General features: G+C 44.3%; 1 protein-coding gene across 3 annotated transcripts in view; it reads right to left on the bottom strand.

The window, feature by feature from the left end:
- Nucleotides 1-5566: 5566 nt before the first annotated feature.
- SQOR (sulfide quinone oxidoreductase) overlaps nt 5567-20684 on the bottom strand; it is a 45066-nt gene continuing 29948 nt past the window's right edge. For all 3 annotated transcript variants that reach the window (XM_040620533.1, XM_040620535.1, XM_040620534.1), the window contains exons 5-10: nt 19268-19462; nt 17027-17236; nt 11668-11851; nt 8085-8152; nt 7399-7577; nt 5567-5882 (exon numbers count right to left, since the gene is read on the bottom strand). In XM_040620533.1, the coding sequence (XP_040476467.1) occupies nt 5825-5882; nt 7399-7577; nt 8085-8152; nt 11668-11851; nt 17027-17236; nt 19268-19462 (894 nt within the window). In that variant the 3' untranslated portion in view covers nt 5567-5824. The remainder of the gene's footprint in view (nt 5883-7398; nt 7578-8084; nt 8153-11667; nt 11852-17026; nt 17237-19267; nt 19463-20684) is intronic.

Raw genomic sequence — 20684 nt, forward strand, 5'->3', positions numbered from 1 at the left:
GATTAATGGTTTGGGGGTGCTCAGAATATTTTTCTACCAATTTCCTTTTGGTAGCAAACCCCACTCCCCTAGATGTGGAGTGAGCACAGGGTCAAAATTCAGCCGGTTAGTTCAGCTACTTAGCAAATATTTACTAAGAACTTACTTCGTGCTCTTCTAGATCCTTCTCTTGTAGGTACTAGTAATACAGCACTGAACGAAAGAAGATAAATCCCTGCAGTCATTCAGATCGGGGAAACACATTTGCTTATTAGATGATAATCGTAATCCTTCCTCAGAACTGGCTAATGGACATTTAAAAAGCAAAGTTCCTCTTTTCCCTCTAGGGAAGCCAAGCTGGGAGGACATGTATATAGCGCTCTTTCCTAGCCACACTGAGAAAGCTTGTCTGCCATAGAAGATGGACTCGGCGGGAAAAAGAATTAGGAGATGGAAAGAGAAATTACCTTGACCATATTATTTGACTCCTAGATCTAGCCAAGCCTGAAGTCTACCCTTGGATTTCCTAGCTATATGAGCCGTTAAGTTCCCCTTTTTTGCTTAGACCTATTTGGGCTGGATTTCTGTCACTTGCAACCAAATGAGTCTTCACTAATACAGGGACTCAGCCCAAACTTTACTTTCTTCTGGACATTCTCCCTGAATGACTAATATAGTCAGTGGCATGTTCTGAATTCTATGAGCACATACAAATGGGACCTCACTCTTGGCACTTGACATAAGTAATTAAACAGAGCTCACTTAGGACAAAGACTTTCATCTCTGAATCCCCAGGGCCTTGTATATATTAGATACTTCCAAAATGTCTGTGGGAGTAATTAATAATGAATTCTTGAAGTTATTGAATCCCTGGAGAGAGGGATTGATTGAGATCAAGAGAGACTGAATACAAAGGGCCTTCTATGATCTAAACTAACTGGAATCAACACAACACAACTTAGGTCAGACCGGCTGCCCACAGGACCCCTCCTGGAAAGGAACCCATCTGTTTCTATGGGATAACTCATAACAAATCACTAGGAAACAGCCAGTCCACTTTTTTATTGACTTGAGGCAATTAACAACTTATATCGAGAGCCATGTTTATTATTTGGTGAGCACTGGTTAAGAGTCCTCACAATAACCCAGGAAGGTAAATACTACTACAATTCCCATTTTATAGGCAAGAAAACAGGGCCCAGAGAGTTTCCCCCAGATCCAGAGCCAGTGAGACCCTGGCTGGGTCCAGATCTGCGCTCTCAGCCACTACTGCACGTTGGCTAATCTCTGACACCGGGAACCTTCCAACCTGAAAGTCTGCCGAAAGGAGGCAGGGAGATGTAGTATCGAGTAACAGAATCCACCTGGCCTCCAGTTAGAACAAGGATGTTGAAGACCCGTGTCACGAGCCCGGTTCTCCCAGGCAGGTAGGAATTCCTAGTCGAAGGAGATGTATTTCTGAGTGCTTCATTCAACTACCAGAGTTAACGACAACATAATCTTCAGTCTCCGTGCCAAACTGCTGAAAGCTGTACCGTGATTCATGGAGTGCTTACCTCAACTCTACGAAGTAGGTGTTACCACCAGCTCGACAGGTGGCAAGGCAGTGGTTCAAAAGCTTGAGTTGAATGCTGAGACGCTAGTGAATGGAGAGCCCAGATTTGAGCCCAGGTCTGTGGTTCCAAGTCCTGTGTTCCGTCGGGCTGTCCTTCAAGGTCTGAAGCCAGCGGGTACCAGCACAGCAACCGGAGTTCCTGCCCTTCTGCAGCTTCTGCCCCCTTTTGGCCTAGATGGGGCCCCAAACCCTAAGTGACGGACGCAGTCGCAGTTCTGCTGCATGCAAATATGGAAAGCTATCACGGAATTTAGGGTTTTCCAAGTGTGCTCTACTCCAAGGAAGTTAATTTTAGAAATCAATATTGAGGGAGAAAACTGTCCAATATTTCACCATCCATCTTTCTCAACTGTCTTTTGTGATCTTTCTACCTATCTGTTGCAAAGTATTAACTTTGACTTTCTCCTGCATAGAGACAAGCATTCTCCTTAGCTACTTGGCAGTTAACCTAACTAGAAAGACCTGGTTTTCATTAATCCATTCAAAAAGCTTCAGCTTGGGATGCCTGGGAGGCTCAGTCGGTATAGCGCCTGCCTTCGGCTCCAGTCGTGATCTCGGGGTCCTGGGTTCGAGCCCCCCCCCCCAATCAGGCTCCCTGCTCAGTAGGGAGTCTGCTTCTCCCTCTGCCCCTCCCCCCACCACTTACTCTCTCTGTCTCTCTCTCTCAAATAAATAAAATCTTTAAATTAATAACAAACAAAAAGCTTCAGCTTATCCAAAGCAATTCTCTTGTTCCTTCCTTCCCTGAGATGGTGACAATGCGTTCATCCTGACTGAAAGCTCCAAGAGTGGTCTTAGGCTTCAATGTGGAACTTTGTTTTAAAATCAGACTGGAGTTATCCAGTGCATTAAAACAATTAGAGAAGCTACTCTTAAATGTTGGGTTACAAAAGCTATCTTCCTCAAAAAGAAAAATAGTCCATGTCTTTGATAATTCTGTTTGTGGGATTGTTGTAGGGTTATGTGAGAAAAGTATCTAGGACTGACTATACCCCAATTCTCTACTAGGTACGGGACATACATTTGTTACATTAATTAATTAGCAATTCTCTCAGCCAACACAAAGGATCTGTGTTCCTCATATAATTAATTACTCACCAATCTACTCCTCTCTCCAACCAACCTCTGGGTATGCAACACATAAGAAGTATAAAACACAGACAGCACTTGCAATGTGATGCTTTTTGTTTTCAAAAAGTTTATATGTGATGATATTAGGTCGACAGAGAAAAAGACACCAAGACTTATTAGTTACTATAACTGGGGGATGGATTTGGAATAATTTTTATTTTTTATCTCTATTCTCTAAGTTTTCTACCAAAGTCAGACATAAGAGGGCGCCTGGGTGGCTCAGTTGGTTAAGCCTCTGCCTTCAGCTCAGGTCATGATCTCAGGATCCTGGGACTGAGCGCCCCGCAACTGGCTCCCTGCTCAGCGGGGAGTCTGCTTCTCCCTCTCCCTCTGTGCTTTCTCTCTGTCTCTCACTCTTGCTCCCACTCTCTCCCAAATAAATCAATTAAATCTTTTTTTTTAAGTTAGACATAAGCAAAAAACATTAAAACTGTTTTTAATAGCAAAAAAATCTAAATCTGAAACCATGTTCCCCCTGGTGACAAGTCTCACTTCCCTCCCTGTACCCCAGTGGTCCCTAAGCTGCCACCCTAGCCATAGCTCACCCAGGGCTAATGCCAAGGCAGGAATTTCAGTCCCCAGGAAGAAGCTCCAGGGACAAGGGGAGGGGACCAAGGAGAGATTTCTCAAGTCAATAGTTGTAGCCTGGTGTCACTTCTGTATTCTGAAGGCATCAGCCTCTGAGTCAGACAAAGCTCTCCACAGGGTGGGACCTGCAGCCTCACTCTGCCAGAGGCCCCACCGTTGGAGAAACCACCCACCCTCGTCTCTATCCTGGTGCCCGATCCCAATAACTAGAGGCCGTCCCAGGGAAGGTCCATCCCTTGGCCAACCCCACAGTTGTGGTTAAGGAGATAAGGTTTCAAAGGCCAAGCTTTTCTGGAATTCTGGCCAATACTGTTTACCGCTCCTTCCAGCCTTGGCAATAAATTGTGTCCAGCATAATGTGAATCCAAAAGCAATTCCCTGATGCTTGGAGGTTTATTCAGAAAACGTGATCATGAACAGTCCAGGAGGCTCCGCTCCACCCTGCGAGGGATTTCAAAGTGACTTGACTTAGAGCCTCCTCAGCCATTCCCAGAATCCCAGCCCATCCCTAAAAATGCAGAAACCAGCTTCACCAGCACTTCTGTCCACATCCAGGGAGAAAGTAATGGCTGGCTATTCCCAGGACCTCTTGGATCTTGCAGAGGGAGATCATGTGAGGTGAATAGCACCCAACTCTGCTCTCACAGGCCTGCTGGCATGGGCAGCCCACCAGGAGCCAGGCTGCAGCCATCTCAGGGAGGGACTCGGAGTTCACGGTGGAATAATCCCACCGCTGTCTGCTTCACAAGCACCGTGTGAATGCACATGAGGTGACGAGCACCTTTTGTGGCTCTGCTCTCCTGTTCTAGAACTGGGGTGGGGTGGGGGCCGTTGAGTGCACCCACAAGAGTGGTCAGTAAATTGTCCAAACAGGACATTCTGGAATGAAAGGGGCAACTATGAATAGCTATGCCAGGATAACAGGTGTTAAACAGGAATATTGCAGACAAGATATGTGGTTACCACAGAAAACATCTTCCTTCCGCTCCTGCTGCCAGGGGTCTGCTCCTGGAGTGGTGGGTGCGTTGTTCTCTCCCAGAACATGTGCCACCAAAGAAAGTCTCCTTTCCAAACCAATCAAGACCTCAACCAGCAAGTCCCCTGGCATCCCAGGAAAAGATGAAGAAACAATCAAACAAACCACAAAAGTATGAGCACAGCACTCTCCACCCAGTTCACACTAAATCTCCCCGGGGCCAGAAACGTACTTGGCAGGTAGCACGTGGTCAGTAAATATCTGTTGAATGAATGAATGAATGCCTGAGCGTTTCTCAAGTCATCCGCAGAACTCCAGGAAATCAGAAAGACTTGGCAGTCCTAGGTAACACTGTTGCCTAAACTAGGTAACGCTTAGCTTTGAACCCAGGACAGCTGTAAAATCTAAAGCATTACCTAGACTGCTATGCATTTCCTTTTGGTGGAGTTTATAAGTAAATATGAAATGTACAAAGGTTTACAATACCAGACTGAACTGAAACTGGAAGTTTCTACAAATAAACAGATTGGGAAAAAATGACTTTGAAGCCACTGCTGAGCTTCAGATAAATGAACGATTTCCTGCAATATTTCCAATGTGAACTCATTCAAAATGTTACTGGCCAAAATCGGGACCGCGTCAAACCAATGTTCACCACGCACTCAGAATTCCTCTACCCTCATCCTCCGTGTGCCTAAGTTCCCTGAAGAGGTGGGGCTCTGAGACAGTAAGATTTGCAAAACATTCAGCGGGGGAAATGTCTGCGAAGTCTCAAGGAGAAGGAACGGGAGGGGCAGGGAGGGCTTTCAGACCATGATGCAGGTGGGACGCCTGGGACAGGAAGAGGGGAAGGTAGGAGGGTCCGGGATAGAGAACCTCTGACGACACAGTTGTAAGACTGTTCCAGCCAGGTTGAGGGGGAATCCTGGAGCCAGCTGCCCGCGGAGTCCCACCTCCTACAGTGGTGGGCCAGCACCACGTCCGTCACTAGCCCGGGGGAGCTGTGGCCTCAGCACAAATGTGGTGGCAGAGCCACGGGGCAGCAGCCTCCATGCCCCCGCAGAGGCGTTCTAAGCATCACGTGTTCAGGGCGTCACACACGCCGTTTGAAATAATGCTTTCCCTGGAGTGACCTTCTGTGAATCCAAACAGGCTCTGGTGAAATCATGCCAGGAACACTTACAGGAGGCAACAGGTAAGCTCCCGCCACCAACTTCTGCTCCCAACTGCTGTAACTTCTCATTCCACTAGTCAAGATCAAACTGCCTCACAGAATCTCAATCAATGGCAAGCTTTTATTTAAAAAATAGAAATCTATTCTTTCATTTGAATATCTCCAAAGAATCGAACTCATCCTGGGCGACCACATGGTGGCGATCCAGAGGCACTGAAAAGGGAGGCATTTGGTCACCATGATCCAGCAGTAAACTCTTTGCACAGGGTTAGGTTTTAAGTTCTTCGCGCTGCCCTTGGTCAATCAGCGACTGTGATTTGGGTTCAGAAGCCATCCAAGGAGAGCAAGGGTTGAGCCCTCCTTAACTCATACCCAGATGGAACACCTTCCTCAGAAAAGCTGGTCCTCCCCAATAACCCCTGGAAGAAATGACCGGAGAAGATTATTTGCATCAGAAAAGCTGAGGGTGATTTCAGCAGCAGGAAGCTGAACGGGAAGCCAGGTTGCACACAGAGCCTGCTTCTCAGCACATAAAGCAACATTTGTCTAGTGAAGTAGAAAGATCCCATGACCCGGAGGGGACAACGTACTTTGGATCCTGGCTTTGACGCAGACTTGCTAGGGGAGCCTGGACATGGGGACTCAATTCAGCAAACAGGTGTGAAGCCTCCACTGCCTGCAAACCGCAATCCTCTCTACTCTCATTTGCTTGTGAATTAGGTATAGGTCAGGGTTTCTCAACCGTGGCCCTACTGACATTTTGGACCAGATATTTCTTTGTGGTGGGACTGTCTTGTGCATCTTAGAATGCTCAGCAACATCTCTGGCCTCTGCCCACTAGACGCTCCCAAGCATCCCCTCCAGTTGTGCCAATCAAATGTCTCCCTTATCGCCAACTGTCCCCTGGGGACAAAGCCACCCCTGCTTAAAAACCACTGCTGTACACATCCTGACTTAACTATCTCTTAAGGGTTTGGACAAGTGAAATGAGATGGCCATCCTTTGGACAAAGAAGAACTCTATTAAGAACTCTATTTTTATTTCTCTATTTACTTATTGAATGCCTACTATGTCGCTGTCTATGTGTCATCTCATTAATCCTCAACCCATGAGGTGGGCAATGTTCATTTCATTCTGCAGATAAGAAACTTAAACATAGGGACACCTGGGTGGCTCAGTTGGTTAAGCCTCTGCCTTCAGCTCAGGTCATGATCCCACAGTCCTGAGATCGAGTCCCGCATCGGGCTCCCTACTCAGCGGGGAGTCTGCTTCTCCCTCTCCTTCCCACTCACGATCTCCATCGCTATCTCTGTCTCTTTCTCAAATAAATAAAATCTTCTTTTAAAAAAAGAAACTTAAAAAAAAGGAAAGAAACTTGAACATAGACTGTTTAAGCGACTTGCCCTAGGACACACAGCTAGTGAATGGCAGAGGCAGGAATCCGACACAAGTCTACTCCAAAGCTATGCTCTTAATCACTAGGTTTTATTTTTCCTGGAACACAATAAAAACAAAAGCTGGCAGATGAAAAAGTACTGGACACGTGAAAGTGATTTACTATTATTATTATTATTATTATTATTATTATTACTATTACTATTACTATTCATCCAGCAGCTAGAGAGAGCCAGGGCATGGAAGACAGAAGACTTGGTCACTGTCAATAATGAAGAAGAGAAGAGGTTGCTTCCCTGGGGCTGGCAGATGTGGGATGGCTCCCTTTCCTCGCCCAGAGCAGCCGCTCTCCCACCACGCACGGCTGAGGTCACAGATCCTAGGCTGCCATCACTCATCCACGAGAAACAGCGCAACAAAGCAGATCCCACCCACCGGTTCTGCTGCGGGTCCTGATCTCTCCTGTAGCTTGAAGGCCTCCTTGAAACAACCACCTGCACAAGCCAGTGAGCGCGTCTCTACCCTGGGCCATGACCTTACCTCAGCATCATATTCCAGTACAGGAAAGGCATCAGGTCGGCCTTCATGATGTACATGGTAAGTCGCTCTCTGCTCTGGTCAAAGGGGAAGGTTTCCAGTGGCTGAGCATTGTAATCGAACTCCGCGAGAATCACACGGTTGTAGCCAGTCACCAGTGGACACGAGGTGTAGCCGTCATACTACATTTGCATGTGAGACGGAGTTGGAAAGTGGCTTTTTTCATGGTATTATAGAAATACTTTAAAATGTATTATTTACTCTAAATAGTGGCAATATTCATTCTTTCTTGTATATTTTCATTTTTTATACAGTGAAACGTGGAAATTATCTAACAAAAATATATGCAAAAGGCAAACATTAGGGGCGCCTGGGTGGCACAGTGGTTAAGCGTCTGCCTTCGGCTCAGGGCGTGATCCTGGTGTTATGGGATCGAGCCCCACATCAGGCTCCTCCACTATGAGCCTGCTTCTTCCTCTCCCACTCCCCCTGCTTGTGTTCCCTCTCTCGCTGGCTGTCTCTATATCTGTCAAATAAATAAATAAAATCATTAAAAAAAAAAAAGGCAAACATTAAAGAGCCCCTATGAAAGAAACCAATTAAGAAAGTGGCAGAATTGGGGAAAACACTGCTTTCACACAGAATAGGAGATGGTAATTGAGACGGGGCTTTGTACAAGGCATACAAACCTTTTTCACTGGTTTTTGATTCTTCATAATTAGAGAAATTGTTCTGTCAAGTATTCCCGACTGGGCAGCTATAAGAGAAATGGAAAAGTTAGAAAAATATAAGCATCTAGGTTTTCCAAGAAAACTAATTTGCAAATAAATGCAAACAAGTTAGGAAGCCTCTATTCCCCTATCCCTCTAGATTTTAACTAGAACATGACTCGCCTTACCACTCGAAGTTCTGGCTACCAGAAGGGGTTCTTTAATTCATCAAAGGCCCACACAGATGCCTCTATAAGTTCAAAACTCAAGAGCCAGTTCTCTCCAACAAGAGAACCCTAAGGATGGCCCTCCCCCAAACCCACTCCCCCTAATCCTAGAGGTCAAAGGTTGTCAACTTGGTCTGTGTGTCCAGAATCCCCTAGCCTATTCAGATGTCCCTTTGTCCTTGTTCAGACAGCCTCAGGTATATCCAATTAGGCCAAACAGTGAGTTGTCCCCTGTACTGGAATGCCCTGGCTGAGGCTGGTCTGGACCAGACAGAGACAGTCAGACACGTAGATGGATATTTTTGGGTTTTGATGGCAAGAGTGGGAGACTGCCTTTTTTATTTTGAAAATATTCAAACTCTATCATTCTTGTTTCATCTATCCCATCATACAGACCACTTTTTTTTTTTCTGGAGTATTTTCAGAGCAAACATCACAATTCACCCATAATTTTTTCTGCGTATATCTCTGAAAAATGAGAAACATCTTAAATACAAACCTAATCGCATTTTTCCACCTGAAATACTAGCAATAATTCCTTAATATCATCTAATTCCCAGACTGTGTTCAATTTTGAATAATCAAGACTGCCCTTTTAAAAATACAGGCAGTTTGTGTCTCTAGCAGTAGAAAACTAGATTTACTTCTGAGAAAAGATGGGTTATGTTTATACTGTAAAATGTTCAGTAAGGAAGTTATTTTGCGATCCCCAAAGTCAAGAGTCAACAAAATTTATCTGTAAAGGGAAATTCTACACTTGAAAAATATATATACAAATTTTTTTTTATTTTATATATATAAACTGGCTGTCCTCATTGTTTTAACATCTCTAAAGGTCCTATTTCCATTTTGGAAAACTCTGTTCCCTTTTGAAGGTCATAGAGAGCTTGGAATCTTTACTGAGAAGACCCAAGGAGGCCTCTGCAGCAGGGCATCAGGGCCAACAGATGAGGAGAAACAATGGCCAGCAGGTGCCACCAGCAGAAAGGCTGGGACCCAGGAAGCAGTCACACTGTCCAGGTTTAAGGTGTGTGTGTGTATGAAAGTGTATGTGAGTTGTGGGTTTTCCCCATATTATAATCTCTTTCTGTTATGCCCAGACCTTCAGTTAACTTGTTAAATGTCACATCCTGGTCTTGACTGTGGTGTGGGTAATGAAGGGAGCATCTTGGAGCACAGAAAGAGGCATGAGCCCCAGGAAAGCTGGAATCAATGTGGCAAGATGGGGGTCTCACTCACAGTAGCACAGTGGTCTGGAATGAGGTAAGACACCTGGTTGGGTGGCAAGTAACCCAAGAATGGGTTATGGAACAAGTGAAAACCTTGCTAGGGATACTCAGAACACCTGGGGAAGGGAATCTAATGAGAAATGTGCATCCACTTGGGGAACACTGGGACTACTGTTATTTCATCGCTAAAATGTGAAATGACACACACACATATATACGTGCATTTAACATGAATGCAATGAAAGCATTCACACTGTCTGAAATACAAACGGATTGGAAACAACATAAATATAATTTAACAGTAGACTCATTAAATAAATTCTGGAGCAACCATACAATAGAATATAGACGGGAAAAAGCAGATGTAAAAACAATGGGGACACTCTCTACATGGTTAGGGGGATGCAGAAGCAGCAAATGCAAGACGGAGCTGGGAGCAAGATTTTTCACGTATAACTTTTTGTGTAATCATATTTAATATTATCTCTTCAGAACAGTGAATGAAATGTGTTTGAAGTAGGCCACACACTGGGTAATCTGGGCTTCGCATGCATCCACAGGCATTTTCCACACATAAATTCAGCAGGTTACAGTAAGAGAAATGTAAATGTAAAGTACCATCATGCAGTCTGCCTATAAATCAGAAAGAGAAAAGATACCTGTACAGTGGAGAGAACCAACAGGCACCCAGCCTTGAAATCTAGCTTCACCAAGGATAAGACAAGCTAACATGGCGGGCTCCTAAGGTAAGGCAGCGGGAGGAACACAGCCTCACGTGTGGCGGGTCTTGCCAAAATGGATCACCTGAATCTAATTTTAAGAAAACCACCAGACAGTTCTAAATTATGGGATGTTCTACAAGACAACCAACTTGGATTCTTCAAAAACGCCAGTGTCATGAAAGTCAAAAAACAAATGTCAGAAGCCCTATTCTAGATTAAAGAAACCGAAGAGACATGACATCCAATGCAGTGTAGAACCCTTAACTGGCTCATGGATATCGGGGGGGGGCGGGGGGTAATAAAGGCCATTTTTAAGAAAACTGGAGAAATCGGAACTGGCTTGTATATGAGATGATTATATATGAGATAATATAGTGTTCAATGTTCAATTCCTTGGACATGCTCATGGTCTTGTGGATATAGAGGAGAAAGTTCTCTTGAGAGACGCAGGTCAATGCACTGGAGGGCGAGGTATTACTATGTCAAAACTCACTTTCAAATGGCTCGGCAAAAAAAATGTACATAGAGAAATAAAGCCAGCGTTACAAAAGATGATAACTGGTTAATATCTGAAGGCTACATGGATATTCATTGTACTTTCCAATTTTTCACAGGTTTGAGATTTCTTAAGAGTTGGGGGAAAGGATTATTAATAATGAAAAAGACATTGAGTACGTTTCCTAGAAAGCCCTTCGTGGGTTGCAATAGTGAAAGCAACACAATCTGTTCCGCAGGCATGCAATTCACACAAAACACTTGTGTTCATAGCATCTGGAGAAGACAGTTCCTGTCTAGAGAGGACAGCATCTAAAAGGCAATTCTCCTCGTCACTGCTAGTGCAGAACATGGAGGTAAAGAATTTAGTTTTCCAGCCTAAGGCCTTAATCGTGTACCAATCAGGGCACGCTCCACCGTATTTGTCCTAACAGAACAATTTTCTGGTCTGCAAGCTTTCATTGACTTGCATGTATTTTCTGTGGAAACAAACACTTCCCCAACTTCACGGTGTTTCAAGCCGAAGAAAAATAGCCAACCTGCCTAGAGTCACAGGCAAAAAAGGCCAAGGAGCGGAGCGTGGCAGTATGAGAAGTAACAGAATTCCAGAGAGCTGGGAAAGTGGTACCCTCTCCCTAATGCCCCCTCCCCTGCAAACAGCTACTCGGACCTGAACAAAGGCAGATGAGGTCAGGCTACTCTTTCTTCTTCACACAATACTAAGCTCACAGACAACTTGCTTCTGTGTTAGGAAGGCTGAAGTCATTTTTAGGCCACAAAAGTTTCATTATTAATGCGATGCCATTTGTGCCAAGCTTTGGTTTTTGTTATGATGGTGCCTCAGGGTGACATCATTCTGAGAGAGGAGGAAACCAGCTCATTCTCTTACCTACTGCGGCAGCGGTCTTCGACGTGGGAAGGTTAGTGCAGTCCCCAATCCCGAACACATTCGGGTATTTCTTGTGTTGGAGAGTTTCTTTATCTACATCCACCCAGCCGGCAGCATCAGCCACCGGACTCGTCTTGAGGACATCTGGCGAGCTCATTGGTGGTGTCACATGAAGCATTTCATACTACAAAGAAGGAAAGCATCCACATTTGTGTTTTTTCCAGGATTTCTCCAGCCCCACAAGCTGTCCCCTGATCTCCCTTACCGTACTACGGCTGCTTGGCACACCATCTACTTCGTGGGGGCTCTGCTCCACACCCTCTCCAAGATCTTACACGCCCCCATGCAGCGTCGTGATAAAACGACTAACCATTCTCTTGCCTGATGTGTCTCCCCGTATAGGGTCAAAATGATCCTCCTGGGCAGGAGGCATGGGGGAATCAGAAACACTGGAACGGGGGCGCCTGGGTGGCGCAGTCGTTAAGCATCTGCCTTCGGCTCAGGGCGTGATCCCGGCGTTATGGGATCGAGCCCCACATGAGGCTCCTCTGCCGGAAGCCTGCTTTTTCCTCTCCCACTCCCCCTGCTTGTGTTCCCTCTCTTGCTGGCTGTCTCTCTGTCAAATAAATAAATAAATAAATCTTAAAAAAAAAAAAAGAAACACTGGAACGGACCTCACTGACCTTCAGAAAGAACGCACTGACGTTTCTGTTATCCCTAAAACAAAGGACGTGGTGTTTCTCAGTGGCTCTCTCCCTGATCCTTAGCTGTCTGCGTGTGAAGTCTGGTACTTGGCTTTTATTCTGCAAAAAGGTGCTCGCAATCCCTGAAACCTATAGTCTGTGTTCAGAGCTGGTAAATGAGAACCATTCCCAAATAGGGGTGGCCTCTCAAAATCCATAAAGGAAACCATCAGAATGCCAATTTAAGGTGAAATAAGAGTAGTGAGACTATTAGCTAGCATGTTGGAGGAGAGAGGGATCTGATTCAGTAAAGAGTTTACTGAACAGTGTAACGGACAGGATGGATTTTTTCCCCCAAAAAAAAACCCTATAGCAGCGTTACCCTTAGCAACACTGCACTGACCCACTCGGATCAATTAGGATGGCTCATTTAATTTTTTTTATTTATAAATAATAATAAAAAGACTAAAAAGGATAAACTACAAAAATATGATGTAAATGAAGTATTACATAAATAAAAAAACTCCATCTAGCAATTTCAAACTGATTTAAGGGTCCCAAAAACATTTCACTAAGGTGAAAACTTTAGCATTCCCAGCCTTGTGATAGTCAATAACTTCTGGTTTCCATAAGGCGGTCCATGCCCTGGTCAGTGCTCGGCAATCACGGGCGGTGGAAGGAGTTAGGGGGTGGCTTGTCTTCATTCCCGCTCTCAGACCATTATAAGTTTAATTAGCCCTAAGGTAGAACAGGGCTGTAAATGGCCAGTGCTCCTCTGCAAGGTCCCTGAGCCTGGCTCTGTTAATGAACGTGGACCCTGAGCACGTGTCTGCAGGATAATGTATGAAATGGCCAACAACCATCATCCACCAAATTACTAAGGCTAGGTCTATTTTTTCTATAGTTAACCAGAACCACTTTTTTTTTAGCCGAGGGCAAAATCTTACCAGAGTCATCTCTATCTATTGGCATTAATCTGCTTAAATTTTACAAGTACGCATGAATTCCATACATCTTTGCTGGAGGAAAGTTAAATATTTCCATATAATCATCATAAATGCATGAAGCTTTACTTGAGCTAACATCCTGCAAAAGACATGCCAAAATCTGCTTTATAGATTTATTGAAAATTAACATTGGCATTTAGCTGTAGCTTATCCTTTATACGTTATTTCTGCAAACCATGTATGATAAATAACTTGGATCTTCTTCATGAACATAAATAATCTATTCAGAATGCTGGTTTTGAAACTTTAATGTTTAGGAGCAGCAATTGGGAGACTTGTGGGAATGCAGGTTCCAGGGCCCCATCACCCCGAGATCCCAATCCAGCGGGTCTCGGAGAGACCCAGGACTCTGCACTTAAACGAAATCTCTAGGAGATTCTGACACATGAAACCTGTAGGTGACACTCTTAGAAGCTCTGGCTTGAAGGAACAGGTTCGTTTGCAATGAAAAACAGAATGTCATTTACATGGACAAGTCCCTTCGCCTTCCCTTTCCTTATCTATAAAGAAATATCTTACGGTTGACTGTTGAACAAGGCAGGGGTTAGGCTATAGGATTTCTTTTCTTTTCTCTCTTTTTTTTTTTAATTCTTTACAGTGGTGGTTCTCAGTCCTGCCTGTATTTGAGAATTATCAGAGGAACTTTTGAAACTCCCAATCATCAGCCCCCCAAAACTAATTAATTAAAATCTGTGGGGGTTAGACTCAGATATCAGAACATTAAAAATCTCCCCAGGTGATTCCAGTGTGCAGTGAGGGCTGAAAGTCACTACTTCAACACCTTTTGGTAGATTTTTTGAAATTCGTATTTTAAGAGTGGGATTGGGTTTGGAAAGAAAATCTGACCTGAAATCCTATCACTCAAAGGGGACACAAATATCCTTCTTCTTTACAAACCGTTTAGAAGACCAATAACCATTTATTTATCCAAGTCCCCATCCACAACTTCAACTATCCACAGCACAGCCGAGAACCAAAGTAAAAAAGACCAAAAAACAAAATTAAGTTCATGCACTCAAGCGCATACACTTTGCTCATAAAGTATGTTGTGGGCCCTCCCTTGTAGCCCATTCCCTTTTACTTTACGTAGAACTGAACAAGTTTGGCTATCTCATTTTCCAGCCAATAAAGAATTAGCAGCAGCAGCTTAAAAGAGCTGAAGCTGGAGGGACCTGCTAAAGTCACTTACAGCTGCCTGACAGCCAGGAAAGAAGAAAACCGGAGAGCCACAAAAAGGACACACACAAAATCAAATAACAGAGTAGTCTGAGACCCTTTTATAAGGTGATAACTAGCCCTAGGAGGCCTTAGGAGCAGAACTATAGAAAAGCTATTCAAAATTATGACCCTGAGCTGCAGCAAGCAGACATTAGATGAGCCTGGGACATCCTGTGTCATCAGAAAGCAAGAAAATGGTCAAAAATATGATGGTGACAAGTCACAAGGGCATCGCCATCTTGAAAGGCTCCTACTGACCAAATCTGGGACAACGTGAGCATCAAAACAATTATGGACAGTAATGAATTATAAACCATTAGGGGTAAAAACAAAATTCATGAGTTCATACCAATAAATAATGAATTAAGAGAGAAAGGAGGGCTTTTGCACACAGAATCCTAACAGCCTACTGTTAAAGGTAGAGAGAAAGCTTGGTTGGAAAAATCATCATTTTGCAACCACCATGGTAAAGACTGGATTAGGCAAAAATCATCAGTGGGTGGCAAATCCAGTGGGAAACTTAATGAGGAGGGAGTATGGTGTTTGCTTGGTCTTAAAGTGTCTCCCCACAGACTTCTTATTAGTAGCAAGGGGGGGAAAGAATAATAATTAAACGGTGGAGAAATCGGGCCATCTCTTAACTGGTTGTCCAAATGAACATCATCAGTGGGGGCAGGGGACCATTCTGTGCTCTCAAATGTGATACCCTAGAAAGACATGACATCACTCATGCAATACTTTAGTCTAAAATACACAGCCTAGGGGCGCCTGGGTGGCTCAGTCATTAAGCGTCTGCCTTCAGCTCAGGGTGTGATCCCAGCGTTATGGGATCGAGCCCCGCATCAGGTTCCCTGCTCTGCGAGCCTGCTTCTTCCTCTCCCACTCCCCCTGCTTGTGTTCCCTCTCTCACCGGCTGCCTCTCTCTCTGTCAAATAAATAAATAAAATCTTTTTAAAAAAATAAAATAAAATACTCAGCCTAAAACTGATCACAAGAAAACATAAACAAACCCCACATGAGGAGCATTCTATTAAAAAATAAAGCGGTGGGAGGCAGGCTGTAGTATTCCAAAATATCAACCAAGAAAGGCCGTGGAAATGTTCCAGATCGAAGGATGCTCAAGAGACATCACAATTACAGGCAATACCTGCCTGTTGACTGGGTTCTGCCCTGGAGGAAGAAAAGCTCTATAAATGCTATTGGGTCAATCAACAAAATCAGAATACAAACGATAGATTAAAATATTGTACCCATGTTAAATTTCCTAAATTGGTAACTGTACTGTGGTTATGTAAAAGAAAAGGGATCTCTTAAAGGATTTACAGTAAAGTATTTAGGTAAAGGGCCATGATGTATGAAGTAGATAACTCACCTTTAGAGGCTTTGAGAATATATTCTATTCTATTATATTTTATATGTGGAGAGAGACAGAGGTCAAATGATAAAGCCAATAGGGTAAAACTCTAAAATAAACAAATCTAGGTAAAGGCTACACAACGTACAGTTTTCTTTGTACTGGTTTTATGTTTGCAGTTTCTCTACGTCTGAGATTATTCACAAATAAAAGTTTAAAATTATGACCTTGAGTCATCAGTAACATCTTAAATGAGAGTCAATACACACCACTTAAGAAAGGAAAGATGTGTGCAATACATTTTAGAAAAAGCGTGCACTAAAAAGCTTAAGATGTGAAGTTTTGATGCTTAAAAGATTTGTTGTTGGCTCACTTCAAAATTCCTTTTTTCATGGAAACCTTCGTTCCTCTAAAACTGCGGAATGAGTAAAATGTCACCGTGAGCCGTTCTCTCATTGCTAACAGCTCCTGCCAGAGTGCCATAAACAAGCGATTCTCCCATGGATGCTTCTCCAGATGCCTTGACATCTCGTTCTTAATCTCATACGCCTCTACATAAGGACGATTCCTGGCACACGGAAGAAGGAACGCACACGCAGAATCCAAGCCCACAATCTTTCCAAGTTAGGGTATGGCTCCCCAAGGTCTTTCAAGGATTCCGAAGCGCCTCCTTTTGTGCACAGGTCAAAGATGTTTAAAGACACCCCCCACACGTCACTCGTGAACAACTCACAGGCAGGGCTGTTGTCCATAAATCAAGACAATCACCAAATAGCCCATTGAAGGAAGCCCTTCCTGAACTCTAGGCAAGACCTGAAGTCATCAAATATTTTGGGCTACTTCAAGTGACTCAGGGGAAGAAAAACAGAGATGCAAAATAGGATCGAAATTCACCTGATACCAGATCAACGCTCCTCAGCTCCCAGGGACACCGTCTCTCACCTCTTTCTCGTCCCCACCCATTTTGATCCACCCTCTCCCCTACCGCTGCCCTGATACCCTCAGTATAACCAGCCTCCCCCAGCACGCGATGGCAGCCGGGAGGTGGGAGCCACAGTGTCGCCGGCACCTACAGCCGTGTGTAACTGACCACTCACTGAAATCACTTGGGTCTCTCCAGGTTTGTCCAGATTCTCAAAAACAGCCTCTTGTCTATCAGCTCGGACTTCAATGAGGTTTTGCTTGTAGTTAACGGTGAGGTTCCTCTCCCGGATGATCTCCTGCAGGGCCGCCGCGTACTTCTTAACCCCAAAAATGGTTCCAAGGGAAGTGTTGAAAATGATATTGGCCTTGGATCGCTTCCCTGTCTGGGGAAAAAAGGAAAGGACAAAAACAACCAACATCAAAGCATTACTTCAGCCACTTTTTTTTTTTTTAACCTAGACAAGAATTAAAACCCTCAGAAGAGAGCTCACCAGCTTTCTCCATCACTATATACTGGTGGGGAGAGGTGTGAACCAATACACCGTCTCCTTCTTATTTTCTGTCAGTGACACAGAAAAATAAGCGCACATTTGAGTCAGGGGTTAAAGAGGGTACCGTTCATGTGAAGGCAGAGATGGAGGTCAAGTCCAGGAAAGACAAGCTGAATTGTATATTCATATACTCGTTTGTTCATCCACTCAGTATTTCATGAGGTCCTAGAGTTGGCCGGTATTGTTCTAGGTGCTGCAGGAACAGTGGTGAACAAAGTTCCCGTCCCAATGGCTCATATACATTCATACTGTTCATATGTTTCAGAGGCTGGTATTTTCCCAAATGCCTAAGATCTCCTAGGGCCTGAAAGAGAAACTTCCTCTCAGCCATCTAAGACTAGATAGAAAAGAGTTTTGCGAAGAGAATTCCAGGTGGGAAGAAACAGCTAGTCTCCCCTTTCCTTTGTTCAGCTCCTTTTAGGATTTGCTCACCTGGATCACACTCTTTGTTTGTCTTGAGAGAGAGAAAGAGGGAGGTTGGGGGAGGCGCAGGGGAGAGGGAGAGAGAGAGAGAATCTCAATCAGACTCCATGCCATGCGCGGAGTCCGACATGAAGCTCGACCTTGGCTCGATCTCACGACCCTGAGATCACGACCCTGAGATCATGACCTGAACCAAAATCAAGAGTCAGATGATTAACTGACTAAGCCACCCAGGCGTCCCTGAATCACACTATTTGAAAGAAGTTAGGTGGGTAAAAACCTCAAAAGGCTGTGCCATCCAGTAATTCTCGTGGCCCAGAATGACATTTCTTAGAAACAGAAACAATGACTCGAACTGTTCCTTAGTTCCCCAGGGGGGTGGCATAGGTTTGCATAACTCAGGTGAAGGCTTCCCAGGGTGGGTTCCAAGCACACATTCAGGTGGCTCTTCAGTCCCACCTGCCCCTCCCCTTCTCTCACCTGTCCCTTTACAGAACTACCGGCTGCTTGAATCCTGCCACTGCCTCAGGTCAAACCACACTGTGAGAAACCAAATGTGACATCCCACACAAGGACAGGAGGGCGGAAGCAGCTTCCCCACAGCTTCGCACCGGGGGTGCTCGAGCTGCGGACACTGGCTCTGACACGCATGAGGAATGCAGAGTGTCCCCACCCAAATAGCTCTTTCCACCAAGGTCTGAACTTCTATGTCAACATTTTTTTTATTTTTGCCTTTAGAATTGGCATTTTGCCCGCTTAATAAACAAAGATGTTTATCAAGAGCCAGAAAATATTCATAATCTTGAACTTGAGTGGGAGCAATTGAGGATATTGTTATATGAAAGAACAATGTACAATCGATTGTCCAACTATACGGAAATATTTAAACAATCGCTAACATATCTTCCCACAAGATTTCTATGTACACATTAAAAGTATGTTACAAAGACTATTTAATAAAATGTAGTACAGCTAAATTTGTATGGTATGATTGTAACCATTAGAAAAAAAGAAATAGGGGAACCTGTGTGGCTCAGTCGGTTAGCGTCCAACTCCTCATTTTGGGTTAAGGTCATGATCTCGGGGTCATGAGGTCAAGCCCGGCACCAGGCTCCACTCTGGGTGTGGAGCCTGCTTAAGATTCTCTCTCTCCCTCTCCACCTGCCCCTCCCCACTGCATGCTCTCTCTAAAACAAAACACACATGTATAGGGAACAAAATAGGACAGGTCAAATTGATAACAGCAGCTATATTAAGGTAATTGGATTATAGTGACTTCATTTTTTCTATTTTATAAACTTCCAATTATATAATTTTGTACATATGTAATAAAAATTTATTAATAAAAAAGGTATTTTGACATGGATAAAATGGAATTCTGGCATCACTGGATTAACGCCATCTGCCCTCCTTGTCTCTATCCCTGGGAAGGAAGCATACCTTCCTGAAATAGGCTTCTGACAAATACATGATCTTCTGGGGGGCTCCAGCACACTTTACAGGGGTATTTGGGAAGGTAAAGATGGCATTGCCTTCCTTGAAGTCCTGCAGAGCTTTCCATGTCTTCTCCACCGTTTTCACTGAATAATTGGACCCTATTTTGGGATGGTCAAAACCTTCAGGTAAGCCTTTAATCTGCAAGAAAGCACACAAGGAAATTATTTTTAAACAAAAGTGCAAATTCATGAGTGTAAATTTTCTAAGAAAAGTGCAAAAACTCTTGTTTAGAGCTTCCGTTCTCTGCCATTTCTATAATCTCGCAAGTATCTCAGTCCAATCATCAGCCCCCAGGACTCACACACATTGGAGTAGGCAGGAGGGCGAGGGATCTGCTAAGATCAGGACTATGGTGCTTGGCGTCAACTACCAAACTGCAGAATGGACTCGGCCCATGGGAACCCCTTTGCCTCCCTGGCCTTGACACCATGATTTGAACATATCTCTTCCCACCATCAAGATGAGGACAAGAAGCCAGCCATGCTTCCTTTTTGGCGAATCAATTGCCTTACTGGGAAGAAGGACAGACAGAACCGAGAGCCGTACTGTCAATAATCACACACTTAAACTACCCTTTATCAGGTTGTGCCAAATCGAACTCTTGGTAAGGGCAGTAAAGGCAGGTAATTAAAAACATGGACTTGGGACCCCCACAGATCTGGCTCGAGTCCCAGCTTTTCCACTTACAAGTACTGTGACCCTGGGTCAATTACCCAATATTCCTAAGCCAGCACATCTCAAAGGGCAGTTCCTGGGAACTTGCTAGAAATGCAAATTATCAGGCCCCACCCACATCTACTGGTTCAGAAACTCAGGGGCAAGTCCAGCAATCTGCCTGGCTCTCTGGGTGGTTCTAACACACACCGAGTTTATGTTCATCATCTGTAAAATGGGGGTAAAAGTAACTGCTTCAGAGGGTTGTTGGCAGGAAGATATGAGACCATAAGGTGCTTAGAAAAATGGCACCCACACGGTAGTGCCCCACAAAGTGTCAGTGTATTCCTGCCAGTAAGATTAACTGGACACCTGTCTTTGGTATTAGAAGGTACGGAGACGGAGTTAAGACTCAAGCACCGGTTCTTCCATTAAGAGCAGAGAACCATCAAAACCCAGAAGACGGGCTGGTCCTTCGGAACCCTCGCAGGCTCTTCTCCAGACTGTAGGGCGACCACGTGACGCCCGCCCCTCAGCTGTCAAGGAAGCAGTGCCAGGAACTCGTCCACGACGCTCAGTGTGAAAAGCAACTATTCCCCCGATTACAGACCATTATCTCCTGCTACAGTTTAAGTAGTTGTAATATCAGCAGTTTCAACAGAATTATTATTATTATTATTATTATTATTATTATTATTATTATTAT

Source organism: Ursus maritimus, unplaced genomic scaffold (genome assembly GCF_017311325.1).
Source record: "Ursus maritimus isolate PB19 unplaced genomic scaffold, ASM1731132v1 scaffold_35, whole genome shotgun sequence".
NCBI classification, from domain to species: Eukaryota; Metazoa; Chordata; class Mammalia; order Carnivora; family Ursidae; genus Ursus; species Ursus maritimus.